This window comes from Meles meles, chromosome 7, assembly GCF_922984935.1.
Source record: "Meles meles chromosome 7, mMelMel3.1 paternal haplotype, whole genome shotgun sequence".
Classification (NCBI taxonomy): Eukaryota; Metazoa; Chordata; class Mammalia; order Carnivora; family Mustelidae; genus Meles; species Meles meles.
In genome coordinates, this window is record NC_060072.1 from 38,598,145 (window position 1) to 38,623,051 (window position 24,907).

Consider the following 24,907-nt stretch of genomic DNA (forward strand, 5'->3'; position numbering starts at 1 on the left):
TGAACCTAAGAAAATAGAGTTATTTTTAGGATGTTTTCTTTAATCTGGGTCCTTTCTTTGATCTTCTAAATCACTGTTCAACTATAATGTTCTTCATAATCATTTGTCAATCTTGGTAAAGATTAAGTTTCCCTGCAATTCTATTTCCTAGTTTTGGATGCGATTCTAGGGTCTGTATTTTTAACACGTACTCTTGGTAATACAAATGTAGGCAATCCAAGCATTATATTTAGAAAAACACTGTTTTAAACAATGACAAAGACAAGGAACCTTTCTGGGTCATGTCTCACGAACCATTCAGTTCCTCATCTTTATATCTTCCTCATACTGCCCATCTGCAGGCTGAAATAGCCTTACTGATGCCTGGTTAATTTCCACTTTTAAGATTTCTCTTAGGTGTCACCTTCTCCAAAAATACCTATTTGACCATCCTATGAACTGCATTAGGTGACCTGTCTCTGTGATATATTAGTCAAACTCTATCACTATACCTCCTATTGCTTTCTAATTGGCAGACAATTACATTTAAGTACCTCATATACAGCTACTAGTTACTTGAGACCAGGATCTTGTTGTTTTATCATGCAAACTCTCAATAAATGATTCTTAAAGAGTTAGTTCTTAACTGAATACATGACCAGAGATGAATCAGTTGAAACCATAACTAAGCCCTTTGGCCCAAATGCTCACTAATAGCACTGACCAGATGTAAGTTTAAATTTATTTCCCACCATTTTCTGTCAATGTATCAACTGATCGAATCAAAGGTATATACAAATGTTATCATCTAAACAATTCCCCCATTCATATATTTTACTTTACTTAAAATAAAGCTTTCTAACACCTTACTATATTTTAGGCTCATTTTAATATTGTTTCCAGTCTAGAATGTTTGGCCTGTGCTAAAAAAGACAGAATTATTTCTAGAAAGTGTGTAACATCTGTCATTTTAGCAAAATATTTACACGTGATTTTCTTACATTTTTGAGAAAACCATATAAGTGAAATACCCAGTTTATAACTCACCCTTCTCTAGTAAACACATATTCCTTGGGATAAAGTTTTTTTCCTATTAAAACCGAATTGCTTTTTTTCAATCTTTTTATAAAATATCCCCCTTCTTCAGTTTATTTCAGTCATTACATATTTCTTCATTTTTTCTTATTTTAGCTATCACATATTCATTGAAAAATTAACATCATCAGCACTTTGAAACTATTTTTTTCTTGGTGGTCAGCATTCTGGTATTCTTAACTACTAGATTTTTCAACCTTGTGATCCCTCATTTTTTACATCATTTCTACCTTGTCTAATTTATTTTTTTAAATATTTTATTTATTTATTTGACAGAGAGAGAGGTCACAAGTAAGCAGAGAGGCAGGCAGGCAGAGAGAGAGGGAGAAACAGGCTCCCCACTGAGCAGAGAGCCCGATGCGGGGCTCGATCCCAGGACCCTGAGATCATGACCTGAGCCGAAGGCAGAGGCTTAAACCACTGAGCCACCCAGGCGCCCCTACCTTGTCTAATTTAAAACACTAATGTTCACTCTGGAACTTGGGCACTCACATTACCCAAAGGGATTTCATGTCTTTGACATGGCTTTGATAGCTAACCTCACAAGGGGAGAAATATTTGCAACACTTGGTACATTATGGAAGGAGAAATATAATATTAAGAAACACAATTTTTTACTGTTCATGAAATGAATGATTAAACACAATAATAATGAAACTCCACTGATATGTTTAATTTTCCCTGCTTTTGGAAATAATTGTGCTTAATATAATTTCTTAATTTTCTCCAATGTGAAGCTCTCTTTTAACTTTGTAATCTTACCTTTCTTGCTGCCCGATTAACAAGTATTTTATGCACAGATGTTGTCAAATTTAACTTCTTAAAACAAAGTCCATACATTCTTCCAGAGGATGTCTTAATTTGAAAAAAAAATTAAAACTTTATGGAGTAAAACAAAACTTTAGCAATGAAGAGAAGGAATTTATGAAACATTTTACAAATACTCACTAGCTTTTTAAGTGAATTTCCATTCTGAAAGAAATGTATAAAAAACACTTTAAAAATATATTACTTGACTTCTTAAAAACATTATTCAAATTAATATTACATGCCTCTAAATATATTCACATGAAACATTTTTTTAAGTACAGAAGATAAATCTCAGTGAGTTCTTGAGTCCTCTCTTGCTCTGAGAATATCTAACGTTGCAGTGTACATCAGCTACAGATTTATGAAGAAATGACATGAGAATGAATTATGACCTACCTGATTTGTGGAACATTTTTCAATATGAGCAATTATAATTTCCCCAGGAATTCTTACTAAGATATAAGAAGCCATACTATACAATGCTGCATTGTTTCCATCAAATGTAATAATGCTCAGTTCTGACAACATGGAACACCGACCTAAAAAAAAATGGTAGAGAATGGATTTGGTCTATTAACTATTTGTATTTGTACTAATGATAGCTCCTTTAAAAAAAAAACAACACTTTTAAATTAGTGTTAATACATTTGACAAGGAGCAACTCTAAAAGTTGCATACTGGGAAATAAAATCCTAAATTAAACGGAGAAAGTTCAGCAATAACTTTGGTGTGATGAGTGAGGTGATCAGCTCAAAAAAAAAAAAGTTTCTTCCTGATTGGAAAACTGCCAGCCACGTAAGAAATGCAAACTTACAAGGACATTCCCACTCAGGGCAGCAGATATCACTGTTCACTTGCACGGGCCTTCCCCGGAAACCACAATCAGGCATTTCCAAGTCCTTTGGGCAATTGAGAGACCAGTTGTACAACTGCCATTCCATATTAAGACATATATATTGGCTACAGTTATAAACAGGATCAAATTGTTGAGGCTGTTAATAAAAAAGAAAATTAGTTTTCTTTTTCCTCTTTTCAACAAATGTTTCCAATTAATTTTTTAATTGTCCATTCCCATTGCCCATAGTATATATTTCCTAAATACGAAAGCTTTTGAGAGATCATTCAAATTTCACTACAATTTTTATTGATGTATTCTCTCTAAAATACTTGGTTTGAACTTAATTTAAGCTTTACCTTAATACTGATTTGATATCAGAATTGCCCATATACTCAGACATCTGAGCACATTGAAATCTTGTTCTAAATTGCCTTCATTAGTGTTTACAAACATCCCTATACAGTACAGGTTAAGCTTTCATATGTCTTATAAAGCTAGCGTATCATTATAATTTCTGTTAATGTCAGTTTAAAAAAACTATTAACGCAACACATATTTCATTAAACATTCATATGTGAGATCAGTTTAATAGCCTTTGGATAAAATCATTATAAGTTAATTCTTTTTTAAGATTTTATTTATTTATTTGACACACAGAGAGAGAGATCACAAGTAGGCAGAGAGGGGGGAGGAAGCAGGCTCCCTGCTAAGCAGAGAGCCTGATGTGGGGCTTGATCCCAGGACCCTGAGATCATGACCTGAGCCAAAGGCAGAGGCTCAGCCTGCTGAGCCACCCAGGAGCCCCAAAATCATTATAAGTTAACTTTTATATATAGCTCCCTGACTTATAGATAAACAAATTAAAAAATCAGTGGTAGATTTTATAAAATTTATAAATTTTATTACATTTAAATTATAGTAATAATTACAGCAATGATCAAACATTTATGTCACATATTATGTCCAAGATATTATTCTAATTAACACATTTCACTCCCCTGAAAATAACCCTCTGAGGTAGGTATTATTATTTTTTCCCTCTTTTATAGATGAGGAAATCAGGAGGATGAAGGTCAAAGTAACTTGCCCAAGATCCCATACTAGTAGGTGGAAGAGTTAGAATTTAAATTCAGAATCTGTTATTCTGGAATCTGTGACCTTGGCCACTACTCTATACTGCATCTCAGGGGATGGGGGAGAAAATCTAACATCTATTTAGCATCTCTTATATACCGGGCACTAACAGTAGCTTATTTCATTTGCTTCTCCCTAGACTTTGTGAGTTGAGTTTCTATCATTCCAATATTATACACGATCAAAATTAAGGATAAGAGAGCTTAAATACTTCTCCAGTGAGACTATTAGGTGAGCACTTCCAAATTTAAGAGCCAAAGGGAGGCGAATAGGTCTGATTTTCCAAAATTTTCTGGGTGTGATTGTATCACTTTTAGCTTTTGTCTGAAGTCCCTACAACATCTAAACACCTAAAGCAAACTCTACCTTCCACTCTACTGAAACTGTTTTAACAAGGTCACCACTGAACTCTACGAGTTGCCAAATCCAACGATCAGTTTTCAGACCTCACCTTACTTGACCTCCTAACATATTTAAGATAGCATAGGACTCCATCTTCCTTAATGTTTTCTTTCCCTGGCTTCTAGACCACCTAACGGTCTCCTCCATTTTCTCCTATTTCACTATCCTTTGCTTGTTTGCTGTCCTATCTTCCTCCTTCCCCTCTTCTCTATCTGCTCTCACTCCCTTGTGATTTCATCTCATCACTGAGAAGTCCCAAAATTGAACTCAGCTTGACCTCTGTTCTAAGCTCTATTTATGTCTACCAGAATGTATACCTGCACATTTCTTTTTTTTTTTTTTTTTTTAAAGATTTTATTTATCAGAGAGAGATCACAAGTAGGCAGAGAGGCAGGCAGAGAGAGTGAGAGGGAAGCAGGCTCCTTTCAGAGCAGAGAGCCCAACGTGGGACTCGATCCCAGGACCCTGAGATCATGACCTGAGCCGAAGGCAGCGGCCTAAACCACCGAGCCACCCAGGCGCCCCTACCTGCACATTTCTGATGTCTAAGAGCAATCTCAGTCTTTACGTGGCGAAACTCAATTTTATCCTTTAATTGCTCAAGGAAAAGATCTTAGAATCCTTGATGCTTCTGTTTTACTCACACCCCACATCTAATCTTTCAGCAAATTCTGTGCCCTCTATGTTCAAAATACACTCTGAGCCCAGGCACTTCTCACCATCCTCACTTCTATCCCCAGGTCCATGCCACCATCATCTCTGCCTAAATTCTCACAATAGCTTCCTAACTGGTTCTCTTGTCTGTTTGCACCCTATTCTCAACATAGCAGCTAAAATGATCCTATAACAAATCAGATTGTGTAATCTCTCTGCTCAAAAATAGCCAGTGTCTTCCTACGTCTTTTAAAATAAAAGCCACAGTCGTTACAATCGTCTACAAGGCTTTAAATCATCTAATTTATTTCTTATCTTATTGCTTGCTAGCTTAATGGCCTCCTTGTTATTCTTTTAAAATGTCAGGTGCATTTTACCTCTGGGCCTTTGCACTTGCTGGTCCCTCTGCCTGGAACCCTGTTTCCTGGTTTCCACAGCTATTCCCACTGCCTTAGTTCTCTGTAGGGACCCATTTCTGAACTTCTTCAGATCGTTTACTGTGAAGTTACTTTATCTGTGAGGATTTTCTGAGCATGTCATTGAAAACAGATTTATTTTTCCTTGAGCAGCACCTTCTAACATTTTATAACTTAGTAACTTATTTTGCTTACTGGCTATCTTAGAGTCTCCAGTAGAATATAAACTCCATAAAGGCATGAATTTTTGCTTGCTTTTATATTATTTTATTTATGGTACTTAGGTAGTGCCTGGCCAAAAATGGTATTAAATAAATATTGGTGGAATGAATAGTTGGCTTCTCAAACAAGAGGCACATTTGAAGTAAGAAGATAACCAAGTGTTCAAGTTTCAGCCAAGACAACTACAAGCTCTGTGGTCCAATGAGCTTAACTTTTTTTGCTTGCCAAAGTATCTTTGTTATCCGGCATAGTGCCTGCCATATAATAGCTACTTAATAAATATTTTTGAATTCCCGTCTTACAGAGAATCCCACATTAGTTAACTTTTTATTAAAGTATCACACTTAAGACCTCATTTGAGGGGCTCAGTCAGTTAGCTCCTGCTTTTGGCTCAGGTCATGATCTCAGGGTCCTGGGATCAAGCCCTGTTCTGGGCTCCCCGCTCAGTGGGGAGTCTGCTTCTCTTTCTCCCTCTCCATCTGCTATTGCCCCCTGCTCATGCTCATCTCTCTCTCAAATACATAAATAAAATCTTAAGAAAAAAAAAAAAAGACATCATCTGAATTTTCTTTTTCTCAGTATGACCAGAATCTAATCAGTAGGGCATATCTAAACCAGGTAAGAAAATACAATTGTTTGTCCCTCTAAGAGGGCACCAAAAAATTGCTAAAATGTAATGCTTATTTCTTATTATCTCTTGGCAAAGAGAGACTAGAGAACATAGCAAGAGAAATTTAATAGCATTTGGATAGTGATACAGAAACTTGAACAGATGCTATAAGGAATTCCAGTAACTGGAATAGATCACCCAGCCATACCTCACATTCCAAACCTGTCGTTGTTGGAGTTAGCATGTCCAAGACAGTGAAGTCTGATGGAGTAATCATTTCTGGACCTATTAGAAATGAAGATATCCTTTCCTTTAGTGGAATGGTATCTATCATATAAGGTATTTGCATGCAGTAGAAAGTGTGCTAAGGAATTTTATACAGATAATTTCATGTATTCGTTGCAAGAACTCTGTAAAGTAGATAACAACACTCTTATCATTTTACAGATAAGGAAATGAAGGTATAGACAGGTAAGCTAGGAAGTGTAAGGGCCAGAATTCAAACTTGGGATTCTTATTCCAGAGCTCAGATTTTTAACCACCATTCTATAAACTTCTTCACTATCTTGATAGTGTCAACACAATTGTCTGAAGAGGTAAAAATATCAGTATCACTGAAGAGTGCACAGGAGGGAGCCTGGGTGGCTCAGTGCGTTAAGCCACTGCCTTCGCTCAGGTCATGATCTCAGGGTCCTGGGATCGAGTCCCGCATCGGGCTCTCTGCTGAGCAGGGAGCCTGCTTCTCTCTCTCTCTCTCTCTCTCTCTCTGCCTGATTGTGATTTCTCTCTGTTGCATAATTAAATAAAAAATATTAAAAAAAAAAAAAAGAGTGCACAGGAGCTACAAATTCTGTTGCCTTTTAAAAATGAGTAGTGGGGGCGCCTGGGTGGCTTAGTGGTTTAAGCCACTGCCTTCAGCTCAGGTCATGATTTCAGGGTCCTGGGATCAAGTCCTGCATCAGGCTCTCTACTCAGCAGGGAGCCTGCTTCCCTCGCACTCTCTCTGCCTGCCTCTCTGCCTACTTGTGATCTCTCTCTGTCAAATAAATAAATAAAATCTTTAAAAAAATAAAAATTTAAAAAAATAAAAATGAGTAGTGAAGCTGATTCATTTCCCTTGGTGAATTTCTAGAATGTTTTCCTTGCAGGCAGAATGGATGGGGCTGTGAGTGGGTGCAATGAAGAAGGGATCCATAGACAGGGAAGATGTGATTGGTAAACACATTTGTAAGGCACCTTCAAAATCTATTGTTAGGACTAAAGTCATCTCTAAAATAGTCAAAGTCTGAAGGACCACAGAAGAGCCAAAATGAATGGTTGAAAGTTTGTCTAGCTATAATTGGTATCCATTGTTGAGTTGATATTGCCCAAAAATGACTGTATTCATTTCTTGTTGCTGTTACAACAAATTATTACAAATTCTGTGGCTTAAAACATCACCAATTTATTATCTTGTGGTCCTGGAAATCAAAATCCTAAAAATCAAGGTATCAGCAGGGCTACATTCCTTCTAGAGGCTCCAAGGAAGAATCTGTTTCCTTCCCTTTTCCAACTCTTTGAATTGCCTTACTACTTTGGCTTATGGTCCCATTTTCCATCTTCAAAATCATTGAATTATATCTTCAAATTTCTCTCCCTTCCCCTCCCTTCTCTGATTCTGTCATCCTGTCACCTTCTCTGACTCTAACACTCCTGCCACTCTCTTATCAGGTCCCTTGTTATTTATTATATTGGAAACATATGGACAATATAGGATAATTTCCCCATTTCAAGACCCTTAACTTATTCACATTTGCAAAGTCCCTTTGCATGTAAGATCATATTCACAAATTCTTGAGATTAAGAGATCGACATCTTTGGAGGTCCATAATTCAGTCTATCACTATAATAGAAGAGAAAACTTACTTTTTCAGTGAAATAAATTCTCTAAGTAACCTTAATGTTGTACTTATAAATACAAAACAGAATAAAGAAGAACAAAATTCCCATTCCTTTGTCCTAGGAGCAGTATTCATGTTCTAGAAGATTACATCTTCTAGAAAATATGAAACAATACAGATGTAAATATTTTTATTGTTATCATCATAATCATTTAAGCCACAGAAGAGGAAACAAAGTTCTAGTCCAAAACAAACAGTCATGGAAAATTCTAATGACTTACAAGGATGAAATGTATGCCAAGTGGTTAGTCCAGTGCTTGGCAGGTGCTAAATATTTAATAACTGGGAGCCAGGAAGAGTAGTGGGAATAGTAATAGTTATTGGGAGGTTTATGTATGTCAACTGTACTTCAGTTTGTAAAATTTTGTTTATTTAGATAATTGGTTCAGAACATTTTTATTTTAAAAATCTCTTGGAATGGACTCTGAAAGCCATAACCCCTACATAAGGTCACAACACCTACCTGCCTTTTTAAGCAGATAATTTAATTAGAAATACAGCGAATCTATGATAATATAACCAAAAAAAAAAAGTATCTGAACTTTTCTAAAGTATAATCTCGGGAAAAATAATACATTTGTCAAGCCTGACTGTGAACAGATTTATCAAACTCTTCCTATGCCAAATTTCCTAGAGAGGGAGACAATGAGGTATGAGCCAGAATGTCCACTCCAGAGGCTGGGCCAGAACAAAAATGGAAGTGCCAAAGAATGACTTCATTTGCATTAGCCTCTCTTCAGAGTCTACTTAACGACTACGAATATTTATGCACAATTTAGCGACACCCAAATTCTAAGTTTAAAATGTGAGGGAAGTCCTTGTTATCTGTACTACCGAAATAGAGGAAGCAGTAAACCAAATGATGAAGCTGTTCAGAAAACCTGGCATGCTGAGCCCAGTGAACAGCTATGGAACGCAACAAAATGACTGCTGGGTTTTCTAGCCAGTGGGTAATACTGATGTCAGTTAGCTGTTAAGTGCGCTAAGACTTAAGTTACATAATGCTAATCTCAGGGTCTCAAATGGTAACAGTAGCTGTAAACATGGGTAGAGACGCCTTACCTGGTGTCACTAATGCAGGTTCTGTGGGAATCAGAGGTATGCCTACAAAACAAAAACAAAAACAAAAATGAAAACAAAAAACAAAAAACACAAAGATACACTTCCTTAATCTGCTGCGCTTAAAATGAGGCCCATATACGCTTCCAAAAGGGATCTTTAGCTTCAAGAAAAATGTTTTGGGAGAGAAAGCACAGGAAAGGTGTCAGAGGGAAGATTTATATGTTTTAGAAGTAGGAACAAAAAAAAAATGTGGAAAGGATATTAAAGAAGAATCTTATAAAAGTCTGTTGTCTAAAACTTCTGTTTATAGCGACTTGCCTTCGTAGAGAAAAAAAATATTTATGTGTTTCATTTTTCAGAATAAATTAGGAAAATTTCCAACTTACAGTCTCCTGGATAAACGCATTTGAGAGTGACCTCATCAAGGATCATATTTTTAGGACAGTAGGGCAAGCATCCTTCAACCCTTTACATAAAAAAAAAAGTGAAAAAAGTTTAAAATATAAAAAATACTGTATTTAATATATACAACAAACACGTATTCTTCCTGAAAGTCTTCTACTCTATTTGTCAAGCAGTAAGGAGTGCTCCATTTGCTGACATTCCATCATACTTCATTTTATGAAATCCCAATCCCTAAGGGATGATAAACAGATATCATTCATGATTAATGAAGAATCTGAACACAGAATTTTCAAAGCATATGCTTGTCTTTGGAACACACTAAAGCCATGCTCTACAAATCACTGGAAATGCAGAAGAAACATTTATTGTGATTTTAATCTGTATTTGTTGTACTTTCCACTCTTACACTCCCCCAGATCTCAGTTGATAGAGATGCTTTTTAAATATCCTTGCCTTAAAGACACTGGCAGAACAAAAGAGACATTCGGTGGCTCTCCCTGAGTACTATTACGCCCTAAATCATTGAAAAGGTATTAAAACTCTCTAGGTGGAAGGAATGGAGGTAGAACATGGTTGCTGTTCTTCTAGAACAGGGAGGGGAGGAGCAGAAGGGGTGGTTCTAAAGACCCCAAATGTTTGGCAGTGTCCTGGGAGGATATGGTTGTATATAAGCCTATGGATACTGGACTTCAAATTCCAGGATGTTCGGTTTTCTTAAGGATCTCCACTTCTCATGCATGGCACAGAAGTGAAGCAGGGGTCCCAAATTTGAAGGAGCTATGGCTTGGACATCATGGGCCAAAGACAAGAGTGGTCATCTGGAATGCTTTTATCTAAGGGAATGAAGTCAATACAAGAAGTGAGGTTACATTTTTTTTCTTGTCTAATTGATGCTCAGAGTCCAATTTATTCTGATTCAAAGAAAAGAAATGCAATCTTTTGTGTATAACCAATTAGATTCATACATGCTAGAGAGAATAAACACAAATATTTTTATAAAAAGCCTTGCTTATCTGACTTTCAAATACACTAGAAGTTAGTAATAACATTTTAGATGTTTTTAGACATTCCAATTTTAGACTTTTCCAATATCTGTAGAGAATCTGAATTAAAAATATTCAAGGTCTCTTTCCAGTTCAAGATGAAAATGAACCTGACATTAGGAGTAAGTACTGCCACCAGAGGGCACTAGTTCATGGAAAGAAATGCAGGCAACACTTTTTTAAAAAACAAGAAAAGCTAATTTCTCTTCTAACATGAGACACATTTAGCCATCTCTTGGATACCTCCCTCACAGATGATTTTTTAACATAAATAGCTTAGTTTATGTGACCAATTGTTTATTTTATAAAATGAACTTGAATAATAAAACTTTAACTGGTGTATGATATCCCTAGTCTACTCTAAATTTCATCAAACAAAACACAAAAATTAAAGTTACTGGATGGAGAGACTAGGGTCAGTAGGTTATCATTAAATTAAATAAACATCAATTTTTTGATGTTTTTATTTAATCAATTAAATAAACATCAATTTTTTGTGCAACTCAATTACATCGTGATTGCTTTATGCAAGTCAAAACCACAGCCACTTTCTTAAAATATTTTGCAAAAATCAGTAACTTATTCCTTTAAAATGCCTTCATAGTGGCACACAGCAGATTCTTCTTTATTTTGTCACGCAACTGATCATCTATTCGACTTCTGACTGATAAATAAATGCCTCAGATGTAGACCATCTCTTATAATAGGTATATTACATAAAGGGAAAAACTGTATTTACATATGGGCTCTATGGTATGCTAGTTGGCATCTTTTCTCATAAAAGTTCTCATTTCCACTAGATATTTTTGTTTTTAACACTCACTATGTGCCAGAAACTGCAAAAATCTAGAACAAGGATGGCGGTTCTGTGGGGGACTTGGAAGAGGGGTGCAGAGGTATGTTAAAGCCAGCCCAGGGCGGCTTGGTGGCTCAGCTGGTTAAGCAACTGCGTTTGGCTCAGATCATGATCCTGGAGTCCCAGGATCGAGTCCTGCATCAGGCTCCCTGCACAGGGAGTCTGCTTCTCCCTCTGACCATTTGCCCTCTCATGATCTCTCTCTCTCTCTCTCAAATAAGTAAATAAAATCTTCAAAAAAAAAAAAAAAAGCCCCAGATCTGTACTTGAATCTCCCTCAGGAGAAATAATTAGGCATCTTTGTGCAGGGCAGAGGGAAAAGTTGAAAGGAGATAGAGATGAGAAAGCTTGGGAGAGGCAAAGTTTCATCCTGAATCTCTTCTCTGACTTCAGAGAAGTTTTGGAATAAGCTATAGACCAAACTACGGAAGCACTGAGGATCTGGGTTCAGCTGCCCAGGAGATCGGTTATACCACAAGAAATAATATGCTACTTCAAGCTATAGCTCATTTCTTCCCCTGTGCCTGGGTGGGCAATGCTCTCTGCCCTCCGTCTCCCTTCCTTGCCCCAGTGCCCAACTCAGTGTGCTCCCCCTTCCCCGTTGAGTCCCTTCCTCCTGAGGGCTACCAGAAGAGGCAGGAAATAGGTATGTGAACATGAGAGGTCCATGTGAATGTTGAAGATGTCTCCTTTTTACATAGAATTAGCTGTTCTTATTTTTAAGAAAATAGAGGGGTGCCTGGGTGGCTAAGATGGTTAAGCATCTTCTGCCTTCAGCTCAAGTCATGATCTCCAGATCCTGGGATCAAGCCCTACTTTGGGCTCCCACCCAGCTCAGCGGAGAATCTGCTCTTCCTCTCCCTTTGCCCCTCCCCCACTTGTGCACGCTCTTTTTCTCAAATTAATAAATAAAATCTTTAAAAAAAGAGAGAGAAAGAAATAGAAATAGAAATACTTCCTTCTCTCTGCTCCCATGGCACTTCATACCCAGTAGAGGTTCAATTCCTGGCCCGGGTGTCTAGAAACTGTGTCATAGAGAACAAATTGTGTCACCTCCCTGTACGTCTTTATCCCCAGCAGTGCGGATAAAGAGATGACCCAATTCACAGCACTCGGCACCATGTGAGTCACTCTACAAAGACTACAGTGGACCAGTTGTTTTCATTATTGCTTCAGCCCTCTTTCCACTGTATTATCATTATCAGGTTTTGTTTCTGTCCTCTTCCTAAAGACTGGGAAGAAGTGCTGTGTCTCATTCATTCACGTGCCCAGAACCTTTTGTAGACCCAGTGTCTATCACAGAAATGAAGCTCACAGATGCCTCATGTAAAATGATCCTTTAAAAAATATTCCTTCCTATTATTGTTCCATTCCTTTGTTCTCCTTTATAGCAAAACTCCTTTAAAAAAAAAAAAAAGAAGCTGTTTATACTCTGTCTCTGTTTTAGCTTTTTGTATTCTCTGTTTTGCCAAATCTAATGAACAATTTTGTTCTAAAATTTAATATCCTCAAAATTAATTCCTGACTTTTCCTGCAGATTGCTCCCCTACCATCCTCCCGACCTCAATAGATGGCAACTAAGTTACCCCATTAAGTGGAAACATCTAATATTTGAGCAATTTTTACTACAAAAATGGTAATTTCAAATCGTTCTACCTAAACATTGCTGATGCCTAACCTTGAATCTAACTCCTTTTTCTCTCATGATTGATATTAAATCCGTAAAACTCATGGCCCTACGTTCAAAATATATTCAGAATCTTCTCACTTTTCACAACTTTCAGGGCTAGCAACCTAGTCAAATCCCTTTCACATCTTATCCGAATTACTGACTGGTTCTGCCCTTGTCCTCCGCCTTCCCAACAGTTAGTACAACAGCCAGAGGAAACTTTTTTTTTTCTTGTTTCTTTTTTTTTTAATCTATTTAAATTTATTTATTTTTTCAGCGTAACAGTATTCATTGTTTTTTCACAACACCCAGTGCTCCATGCAAAACGTGCCCTCCCCATTACCCACCACCTGTTCCCCCAACCTCCCACCCCTGACCCTTCAAAACCCTCAGGTTGTTTTTCAGAGTCCATAGTCTCTTATGGTTCGCCACTCCTTCCAATTTTTTTTTTAATAAACATATAATGTATTTTTATCCCCAGGGGTACAGGTCTGTGAATTGCCAGGTTTACACACTTCACAGCACTCACGATAGCACATACCCTCCCCAATGTCCATAACCCCCTCCTCCTCTCCCAACTCCACCTCCCCCCCAGCAACCCCCAGATTGTTTTGCCAGAGGAAACTTTTAAACATAAATCAAACCATGTCACTTCTCTGTCCAAAATATATCAGGGCATTGCTCAGAGGAAAAAACAAAGTCCCCACAATGGACCACAAGGCCCTATGTGATTTGCACACCACCATGACTCTCCAGTTTCATCTCTTACTTCTTTTAGTTTTGTTCACTTTGTCCCAACTAACTGACTTCCTTGTTTATCTTTACACACACCAGATATATTCCCACCCCAGGACCTTTGCACTACTCTCAGATCTTTCCCCAGACATTTACATAGCCAATTCCCTTCCTTCCTTTAGATCTCTGACCACACACTACCTCGTTCATGTGTTTTTCCCTGACCACCCTATGTTAATCAGCAAAGATACACATGCCTTATGCTCTCTGTCTCCATTACTTTCCTTTCTGTTTCTCCACAACACCTATCTCCATCTAACAATACATTGTATTACACATTTATGTTTTCATTGGCTTATTCTCTGCTTTAACCCAACAAAGTATAAGCAGCATGAGGGGAGATACTTTGTTTTGTTCAGTACTACATCCATATCAGCTAGAATTCCTGCCACATCGCAACCCCTCAATAACTCCTGCTTGAATACAAGGAAATGAATTCTTCATTAAATATAGAACACATACAAATGAGTCTTGAGAATTGTCTTTTACTTTTAAAATTCTAAAAAAAAAAAAGTCCATTGAGAGAAGAATCTGCTAGTGTTGGAAGTTGTGCATTGAATGGTTATACATGACTTACGGTGGGAGAAATTTACATGCTTGCGCCTCAGGGTCACTGCATGTTTTAAAGCAGGGAGTGGCACAAGGCTCGTATCTCCATTCACACATCCTCCGGTAGGGCACTGCTGCCTGTATTTCTGGAGAAATAAGAAAGTCTAGATTGCACATATTTTTAATGTACAGCTTGAAATATAATGATTTATGACAGTAACCCTTCTAGGGTTTGACCCCTCCTTGACCATAATGCTGTAGAAAAGACAGAGCTAGGAAAAAAGACATGGCAATTACTTGGTGATCAAAATATTTCAGGGTTAGGTTGAATATTTAAATGTTAGCCTACCTTCCAAAGATTTTTAAAACCCAGCAGTTGGAGAAAGCAATGAAAAATTCAAAATCTTTTCCTTTTATGTTCACTGGGTTCTAAGGATCTACATGTCATAATACCGAACACTTGTTTGGAATTTTACTTTTTGCAAAGTAATTTTTGTCCATTATTCTATTTTGTCCTAGCAAGCCTATTGAGTATTATTTTCATTTTATAAATGAAAAAAAAATGAGGCTCAGAGGAGCCCCCCAAGTTCAAACAATTAGGAAAATGGCAAGACCAAAGACATATTTCCTGACATCAAACCTAGGGAGAACATTCCATCTTTGTTCTCACAGAACTTAGAGCATTACCTCGTGCATGGTAAGAATTATCTAATGACAAAAACAAATGAATAGACTTTAATAATACATGCTTACAGTTATAAAACCTCCTTTGATTGAAAAGTTTTCTTTTACAAATTCTTCTAGTACTCTCTCTTCTCACAACATAGAAGTCTTTCTGTAGCAGTCCAAAATTATATCTGGAGAAGAGAGCTCCATAAAGGAGAAAATTCATGGTAGGGATTATGTTTCTCAGATTCTGGATACAGAGTGGAATTCTAAAGTATGGGTAAGAAAATACAACGTTTTGGAAGGCATCTGGTGCATCTAAAAGATTAGAGTGGTCATTAGATCTGGGTCACTGGAATTGTGAGTCCTGACAGAGGATTGGTTCTAAGACTAGAGTAGATCCTTAGAGTTTCCTAGTTTTAAGAACTCCACAAAGATCAGTTTCTGAGATTCTAATGATGCCATTGTCAACAGTTGTCCAAAACTTGGGTGGAGCCACTGGGTCTGAGTCTAACTAGACTGGAGAGGAAACAGAGTCTCATAATGTTCAACTTTTAAGTAAAGTCAAGTAAAAACATTGTATCTGCTCTATAGAATGTAGTATAGACATATCAGTTACTCATGAGTCTCATGAGTGCAGGGACCCTTTTTTAATAAGCAAAAATTTGAAGCTCATCTGAATTCCTAAAATCCAAAGACGATCGAGGTTTGCAGAAATTTATCCACAACAGAAAAGGAAAATGAATGAATGAAACAAATGATAAGTGAAAATGAAGTAATTTGTTTGGGAGATCCAAGGTATGTGTTAAGCTCCTAGATTTTGAAAAAATATCAGATGAAGAAGTGAAGATTCCTCTCTGAAATTCAGAAAATTCAACCGCTATAAAACTGTAAGGATTTCTAGAAATAAAACCAGGCTTCTACTGAACCAGGGAAATCTTCCAGAAGACAATGGAACCAGATACCTTACTATTCAAAAGACAGAGATAAACGTTCTGCCTTTATCATTAAGAATCAGGCTATTGAGAAGCTGCCTTCTAGGAAAGAAAAAGGATAAGCAGTAGACCCAAGAGATGTGAGGAAGCTCAGTTTCCAAAGTCCGGATAGCCCTAAAAGTAATAACTGGGACCATAATTAAAAGTAACATTATTTAAGGCTGTTCTAAACTATCTGCCAATTAATTTATGTAACATAATAACTCTACAAAGTAGGTATTATTATTTCCCCCATTCTAATTTCACATAAACCAAAGACAAAGAGGTTAAGAAACTTACTCACTCAAGGTCATACCAGCTAGTCTACTTGGACTCATTTACAAATGACTTTAAAAAATTTGATATTTTGCCATAAGGTTATCTATTGATTCTCCTTTTGAAGATCTCAGAAACCATACCTTCTATGCTGAAGCTACTTGAATGTTTGAATTCTTCGGAATCATCATATTTTGATGCTTTGACACTAGAATCTGTGAAGATGATGAAAAAGCCTTTTTTGCTGTATAACTCAAACGCACTGTAACCAGGAATCCAGAGACCCTGATGGTGGAAAAATGTGGCTCTTCGATGGAAGGCTGAATTTGCCTGCCACAGTTTCAAACTAAGAGTGTCATCATCGTGGACATAGAGAAAGTAGTTTGGCCTTTCAGCAGACTCCAAGGAAACAAGTGCCAATGCTGTAAAACACAGAGCAGCGTGTTTGATTTCCGCCTGGGTTCTTGGAGGGAGATCATCAACACCAGCATTGTAAAATGTATTTGCAAAGACAGAACTGCCCAACTGCCATATATAATGAATACCTATCTCTAAGATTTCAGAGATGAATTCTAATATCTTTAAAAAGAAAATTAATATTTTAATGTAATGTATTGTTAGCTCAAAAACTCAAAAAGATCAGTCTTTGCTGAGTTCTATTTTTTAAATAATTTCTCATGTCCCTCGGGGGAAAAAAGAAATATCAACTTTGGACCCCTGCACACACAATTTCATACAAGGAACTGAATGATTGATTGAACACATGTTTGTATTTGCAAGCTTTAACATTTTCAAGTGCACAGACTCTCCAAATAGCTAAGTTGGATGATCTAAAAGAATAGGAAACAGATCAATTTAGGCATGTGATTGCATTACAATATCACTGGGCTTTTAATGGGTAAATAATCTTGCAAGTGATTTTGTTGCATTAAGAAAAAACTATTTGCTCAACATTATTGTCTATTTCCCAATAGATGGTCAAAGGGCTAATGAACAATTATAAAACATTTGAGAAATGTCATCCTTTTTTGTTAAATGCTTGAAAGAGTTCTCCTCATATTTGTAAAACCCATGATATAAGAGGTTTTTTTTAATAGAGTTTAGGTTTAATTTCTTAGACCTTAATTTTTTAGGTTTTAATTGTTCTAGTTTAAATCCATTAGGATTTTTTAATTAAAACATTGCTTATTATAAATGTATAGTTTATATATTCCAATATATAATTCCAAAGGCATTGATTATATCTTAAAACTTGCAAGTGCTTCTGTTGAGCCTTGGAGGATGCAAAAAAGAATAAAAGAAATATTTTTCAGAGGAAAAGTACGGAACAAACTCATAAATTGGAACTTCAGACTGTGATAGGTGTTTTCATAGATTAAAAAGAACTAAAGTTTTTAAATATTCATCCTAACTAGAAAATCATGAGATTTCTCAAAATAGACTTAAAAAATTAAGTCTAATTCATTTAATAAATATTTTCTAAGCTCATATAACACCTCATGAGTGATTCTAAGTAGGGCTAGTAAAGCACCAACATAGCCTGATTATCGCCAGTCAGAAGGGGAAACTAACCACTAGTTAGAACAGGTGCCAAGTGGATAGGACCAGTATAGATCTGCAGATGGAAATCAGTAAATGTGGGACCTGGGACCAGGTACCAGGAAGGACAAGGCCATAAAGGACAACAGACTTCCTAGACTCTGATTTATTTTCTTAATATTTAACTACTTTGATATCAAATCAAAATTACAAAAATTTCAAATCAAGTCTATCATGGTTACTATGAAAATTTAAGTTGTGCTTTATTTAGGACCAAAAATTCAGTCAAATAATTTCAATTCTAATGTATGTATGCTAAGAGATAAACAAAGAAAAGATCTCATATACAAAAGAGATAGTTGGTTCGTGTACCGTCTCTTACTTTATACCCTTTAGGACACCTAAAAAATGCCATAAATGTATTAGATGCCCAACTAATAGCTACTACATGAATAAATGAAAAACAATGTAAATGGAAAATGAAATTCCTATTTTCAATTGGAAATTATACTTACATGATGCCTTCTCTTTAAAAAGGCCTGGAGTGATCATAAAACTAAAAAATAAATTGCCATGAATACTACTCCTTTGCAAAGAGAAAATGCTTCTACTGGTCATATTGGCCCCCAGAACAAGGCCACTCTGTCCATAACTTGCCAGCATGTATGGCCCTTCTCCAAGCCCTAGTTAAATGCAGATAAGAGAATTATAAATTGTCATAGGAGTTTTACAAGTATAAACTGGCATTGGAGTTTTACATTTCAAGGTGACATTTCAATGGGATAGAGGTTAATAACAAAGAAATACCACAAAAGTTATTGCGCACTTAAGTATTTATCTTTGCTACAATAAGTGAACTATTTTTTAAAAAATAACATACTATAATGAATTGGAACATATACATCATATTTAGATGATATAATTTAAAACATATATATTTCAGATATGTATATATGTTTACATGTATCTCTATAGGTAAAACAGAGCTCTAAGGAGAAGATGGATTCAAGCTCTCTGGAACTCCGTTTTTCTCACCTAAGTGAAGAAGTTTGTCTAGGTAACTCTCTACTCTAATACTGCATGATTTGAACCTATTCTCAATAAACATAAATTTATCTCTATCTATGGCCAGGGATTTTGAAAGTCTTCTAACAAATCATCTCTCTCTAATAGGTTGCATTGCATGAAAACAGAAGTCACAGACGTGATCTACGATATTTTTCGGTTTGGGGAATTACTGACAGTAAGGCATGTCTATAAAAAAGAAAATCAGATGAAGCTCAGCAAAGATGCCCAAAGTCTTTTTACTTATGCTATTGCTTCTCATGCACTTAACTAGCTCCATATAAAATGGAGAATATTTATTTACTGTAGTAAAAACCTTATTAGTGTAGAGACAAACTCGAAACTCAATCAGAATAACTTTTCTGCAAAACTTATCGTATGAATTATAGGTAAGTTCATGATATTCAAAAAAATGATGAGTTGGGTGTTGTGATAAAAAGTTCAGTTTACCTCCAGCTTAATCTCCATGCCAGCCTAATCTCCATGATTAATATAACTGAGAGACTATAAAACTCTGAAGTTTCTTCTGAATCATCAAAATTAGGTTACATAATTATCACCTGTATGCTTGGTATAGGTGTGTGTGCGTTTTTTATGTTATAGGTTATGCAAAATAATGATGTATGTGACAAGCGCTATCATAAAAGATCAACCCAGTTGCTGTCAGTGAATTTCTCCTTCCTTCTATCCTCTAATTTTTATCTCAAGAACAATTTTCCTCACCAAGCCCACTCAAAAGATGAAGGGGGGAAAATATCTAAAGAAATCAGAGGGTTAGGATTTTTTTTTTCCTCTTTCAGGACTGAAGATCGGGTTTGGGGGAAGGGAGAAATTAGACTGGAGTCAAAAGTCTTTGAAGCAAAAAGGGGACCAAGAATGAAAATTTCCTTCACGAAGACCTAGAGAAGAGGCAAGGACTCAGGATAAGTTATCTTCAAGTGTTGACTCCTCCACGGACTGGAGACACCTCACCACTGAGCACCTGGGGACCCTTACAAGCCATGAGAGAAAGAGTTTTACCAGGCATTTGAACAACTTGAGTAGAGATGGAGACTTGAAGACAATTGCTCCCAATTCCAAGATGGAATTGAGCAGATACAGCGGAGAACCTCTCCATGAGCCCACAGCATGGCCTCCCCACTGCTCTGACAAATACACACAATGCACAGTGTTTCTGAGCCCAAATCAACAAGAACCAAAGAAAGCTATATCATTAGTCTCCACTATTTGCTGGCTCATCTTCTAAGAGAGATAAGAGCAACATAAACTTCCCAGACACAAATGTGTTTCATTTTATAAATATGTTGGTTTGTACAAATATGTAAATAATGTATAAATTAGTAGATAAGTATGTAAATCACTTTGTATAAATGTATAAATTAGTAGATAAGTATGTAAATCACAGTATGAGATATAATTCAAAATGAAAAAGACATATAAAACTACAACTTGAGGGACTGAAGCACCCTCATGGACATTCGATATAAGAATAAGGGAAATGAATTAGACAACCAAACAAAATCTTCTTTGTCCACAGCATGAGTCCTTTACTAACAGCAACCTGAGGAGATAATTTTCACCTGAAAAATCCATTTGTATAAAAATTGAAAGCTTCTGAATTGTCTCCCAGTTGATTGATATCTTGTATTTGGATACTCATGCATTTTCACTAGCAATTAAGACAAAAATCATTGACTTTATCATTAACTTTCTTTAGGAAGAATATAATTTCACCACCTACTGAAAGCAATCATTTCCTTCAGTGATTATTTAAACACAATATTAGGCATATCCTGGCTACTAAAATCACTCTGAGCTTAAAACTTGCACAACAATTTTTAGTGGAATATTGAAGTCCTTGATCGCTGACAGCAATCACAATAATAAAATCTTTGTATTTTTAGTAAATGCCATAAAATGAATATGAAGATGTTACATACAGCCTTTGCATTAAAGACTACTGAAATAATATCAATGTAACCTCTGAATTATCCTACTTTTTTTATTTTCCTCTTAAAGAATCACAATTATTTATTTCTGCATTAGCTTGAAATATTAATAAGTATCTTGATAACACAGTGCCTGGTATGTACTAAATAAAGGAAGAAATTTTTCAGTGTTGCATATCCTAAGAAGACTAAGTAGGTTTAAAATATCTGTAAAATTAGTTGGGATGAAACCTATTAAAAATATTCATTTAAACAATTTTCATAACTAGTATCAACAATCTCAATTCTATATTCCCCTTCAATCATCTATCTTCATTGCATTATTTTTGCAAACTCACACTCTCCTTGGCCAGTTAATGCTTTTGCCTATTATTTTGATCATAGGAAACAGATTCCCCTGTTACTCCACTGAGTCAATCAGTGTCCCACGGAGGCTAAACGCCCCATGTTCGTCCTCTGAATATTAAAGATCACACCAGAGAAAGTGGTTTGAAGAATCCTAGAACACATTAGGAAAAAGAACCATCACTAGTAGTGCAGGGGACTTGTTGAGAGAAAGCAAAATATACCAAGAAGCAAAAGGTAGAAATTCAATATTCATAGAAAATTCTGCTTCGGGATCCAAAGGACTACAGAAGAAATGCCAGAAAGTACAAAGGCACAGATGGAGATTTTTGCAGCAGAACTGTGTGAGGCAGGCATTCTTAAGTGAGGAAGTTACCGGAGCAATTTTTTTCACACTGATGTCTGTATACATTGTGTAGAGTGCATGGTAACAGTGTGTGGTGATCTTTCTGAGTTTGGGGTTTGTTAACCGTACTCAGGGCAGTGCAGCGTGGAGGTCAAGCTCTTTGCTTCTGAATCAGATTGCTTACAAATCTCAGTTTACTATATTTCTGACTAAGTGACTTCGACCAAGTTATTTTAACCCCACTGGTCCTCAGTTTCCTCCTCTATAAAGTGTCAATAATAATACCTTATAGGCATATTTTGAAGCTTAAATTATATGATATACATAAAGTAGTTAACAATAAAAGCTATTATTATTAGGGAATCAGTCTCAATGTCAGCATGACCTCCAAAGAATCGATGTAGAATGTGTCTGTGTGTGCGCACAGGCACGTGCGCTCGCACAGGCGTGTGTGTGAACTTCTCCAAAGGACGTATTTTTGGTTTATATTTTCTTTAACTACCACTGAATTTTTTTCATGTTGGGTTTTTTTCTCCATCAAACTTCCATAAATGTAACAGAAACAACCAAAAATTAAAATATCCATTTTCTTTTTAATCCATCATCTCTGTTTCTCTAAAATTATCTGGCTTTCTTTGGGTATTGATAGCTGACAGATTTCTCCCTAGCTCAGTAAGGCACCAAAAATGCTTTTGATTAGTTGCTTGGAGTTTTTGTAATGGCCCCGTTTCCCTTTAACTATTACTCTAATTTATCCCATTAGGAGTCCAGAGTTTGTCCAGTCACTGACAAAAGGAACACTGAACACTGTCCTGGATCATCTTACTTGTTTGAATTAGGTTTAAGCGGCTACGCCTTCCTCAATTAGCAGGCTTGGTAATAAAGCAGGCTCTAATTCTGCCATTATCTGGCATTTTCACTGAGGATGTAATACTCTGTTTCTTCTTATGTCAGTTTCTCAGTTTTAGGTAGCACCTCCTATTACCATTAAATCCATAAATTCTCATTCTGATAATATGTAATTATTTTTGCCTACAATGATGGCAAAATAAATTCCTTACATGCTTATCATCATACTAATTGTTTGATATCTATGACATAATGCTTGACTAATGTTTATATTTATACAAAATGGTAAAAGACAAGCATTTGGTATATGTCTTTCATCCTTTTTGCCTAAAAAATTAGCTATCTTCACTCATTAATTCATTCATGTCATACAAAAACCATTTATTGAGGGCCTCCTCAGTGCTGAAAACTTAGTTACACACTCTTTTTATTTTACAGGAAATAAATTTTAACTCAAATACTTAGAAATTTAGATAAATTTTAGAAAGTAAAGGCAGTCATTGAGTTATGTACTGAATTATGAACTATTGTTCCCAGACACATTGTTGAAAAACTCTGAAAATACATCCCGCAGAATGGCTATAGTAATAATCTTTATTTAAATATCACATACCTTCATTGTAATATTCACAGTCAAGAGCTAAAAAAATAAAAGAATAAATATTAAACTCTGAAAAGGTCTAACCCCTTATCTGAAAGTATGCAAAATATTGCTGTATGTTTATCAGTGACCAAGCGAAAGCACACAGAATGACATCATTATTTAGAAAATTCCTCTGAGCAAAGAGGATTTTTTAAGAGTGAAGTGTTGAAAAATTAAATTTTGTAAGATTATGTTATAAGTAGGCAAATATATCTGCTTACTTAGAAATGGGAACTCAGTGTTAAAAGTTTTAGATGACTTGCCATCTACATAAGTAAACGAAAAGTTTAAAGACTCAGATCTGTTTCTTATAATCAGAACAGGGAAATTTCACAGCCGTAAGAGGAATGAAGTCATAAACAATTTGAGGATGGTATACAATTTATAGTTCGAATGTCAAACTGACAACAGTCAAACAGAATAGAAAATTTTACCTTGATGGTTATTTTTATAAACCCTTTCTCTGTACTACAGTTTATCTGCATTGTCAAAGGAATAGAAAGTTTAGTTATCTTAAATTCTATTTGCATGACTTCCACGGTATTTGTTCTGTGATAGGACAAATTAATCTCCTTATAAATTTCCCACCTGGTGATGATGTTCTCACTAGGGTACTCACAACAAACAGTGGATGACCTCCAGTGAACAGATACCCCTTCCTGACAACATTTGTATGCATAAGCTGCCACGCTTGTGCATAAACATTCACAGTCCCCACCAAGATTACAGTTACACGTGTCTTCATGGCAATTTTTGGCAAAAGAAGTAACATCAATCTGAAAATGAAATGAAAATGAGTTCATTTCAATAAGTACTAACCACAACTGATTAAAATTCAAACTTCTAAAAGAAAACGAACTGGTAGGTTTTCAAAATTTGGTATTATCAACTTAACACTGCCACCTAGAGTTCTCAAGGTCTCAAACCTCTATAGGGACCAAAGGAGAAAGGAATTTATTAGGCAAATGTAAAATCAAAGGACCAGCAAAACAGATAATGGGTCTAACAAAAAATGTAATTTCAGTAACTTCAATATAATCATATTTTGATATTTTGTACAAGCTCATTGTTTATTAGCACATTCACATGGAATTAAAAGAATGTTCTATCACCAATTGTACTTTTAATGATTTTTATGAATACCTTAAGCCATTTTTTAAACTCTTGAGGCTTAAAATTATTATGTTGGGAAGGCATTTAAAAATTTAAATTACTCCATCTTGGCATATGTTTTTAAGACCCTTTTAAATGTGCCACTACTAATACTTTTAAACTATACATTGGGTTGAGGAGAAGATGCCCAGGCAGCAATGTTCTCTAAATAAAAACAAAAATTTTTGTCTTTGACCAATCATTTCTGGCTTTGAGGATGTATTAAAATGCTTCATAAAGTAGAACAGAATATTACAATAAATATGTACAAATGTATGCTGTTAAATCAACTAAATGCATCACTTCTACCAACAAACAAACTACCAAATTTGTCTTCCCGACAATGGTTAGATGGTCCACCTGAAGAGCCAACCGTTGGTTAAATTCTCTGTCCTGTTCATCTCAGTATCACAGCTACAGCAATACCCACGTAAATATGAAAGTTTTGTAAAGTATTCATTTACCACATTGCGACAAGGAGCAAAAACATCGCTGTACAAAATGGAGCACTCTTTCTTGGCATAAGGAAATTTGTTTTGATGTGCCTCACAGGGTTTAAATAATTCACTTGGGGTTTCACACTGTTGAAGAGAAATAAGGGAGAAGAGAAAGTTTTCAAAGGGG

The 24,907-nt window shown here is 35.9% G+C and overlaps 1 protein-coding gene across 2 annotated transcripts in view; it reads right to left on the reverse strand.

Annotated features, from left to right (window-relative positions):
• Positions 1-24,907, reverse strand: part of OTOGL (otogelin like) — a 134,075-nt gene that overhangs the window by 27,499 nt on the left and 81,669 nt on the right. For both annotated transcript variants that reach the window (XM_046012944.1, XM_046012943.1), the window contains 14 exons: positions 24,748-24,864; positions 23,751-23,907; positions 23,102-23,128; positions 18,450-18,617; positions 16,539-16,817; positions 14,508-14,625; positions 9,549-9,628; positions 9,131-9,204; position 7,936; positions 6,369-6,439; positions 2,699-2,876; positions 2,281-2,423; positions 2,023-2,046; positions 1,837-1,929 (listed from right to left, as the gene is read on the reverse strand). In XM_046012944.1, coding sequence (XP_045868900.1) covers positions 1,837-1,929; positions 2,023-2,046; positions 2,281-2,423; positions 2,699-2,876; positions 6,369-6,439; position 7,936; positions 9,131-9,204; positions 9,549-9,628; positions 14,508-14,625; positions 16,539-16,817; positions 18,450-18,617; positions 23,102-23,128; positions 23,751-23,907; positions 24,748-24,864 — 1,530 coding nt within the window. The remainder of the gene's footprint in view (positions 1-1,836; positions 1,930-2,022; positions 2,047-2,280; positions 2,424-2,698; positions 2,877-6,368; positions 6,440-7,935; positions 7,937-9,130; positions 9,205-9,548; positions 9,629-14,507; positions 14,626-16,538; positions 16,818-18,449; positions 18,618-23,101; positions 23,129-23,750; positions 23,908-24,747; positions 24,865-24,907) is intronic.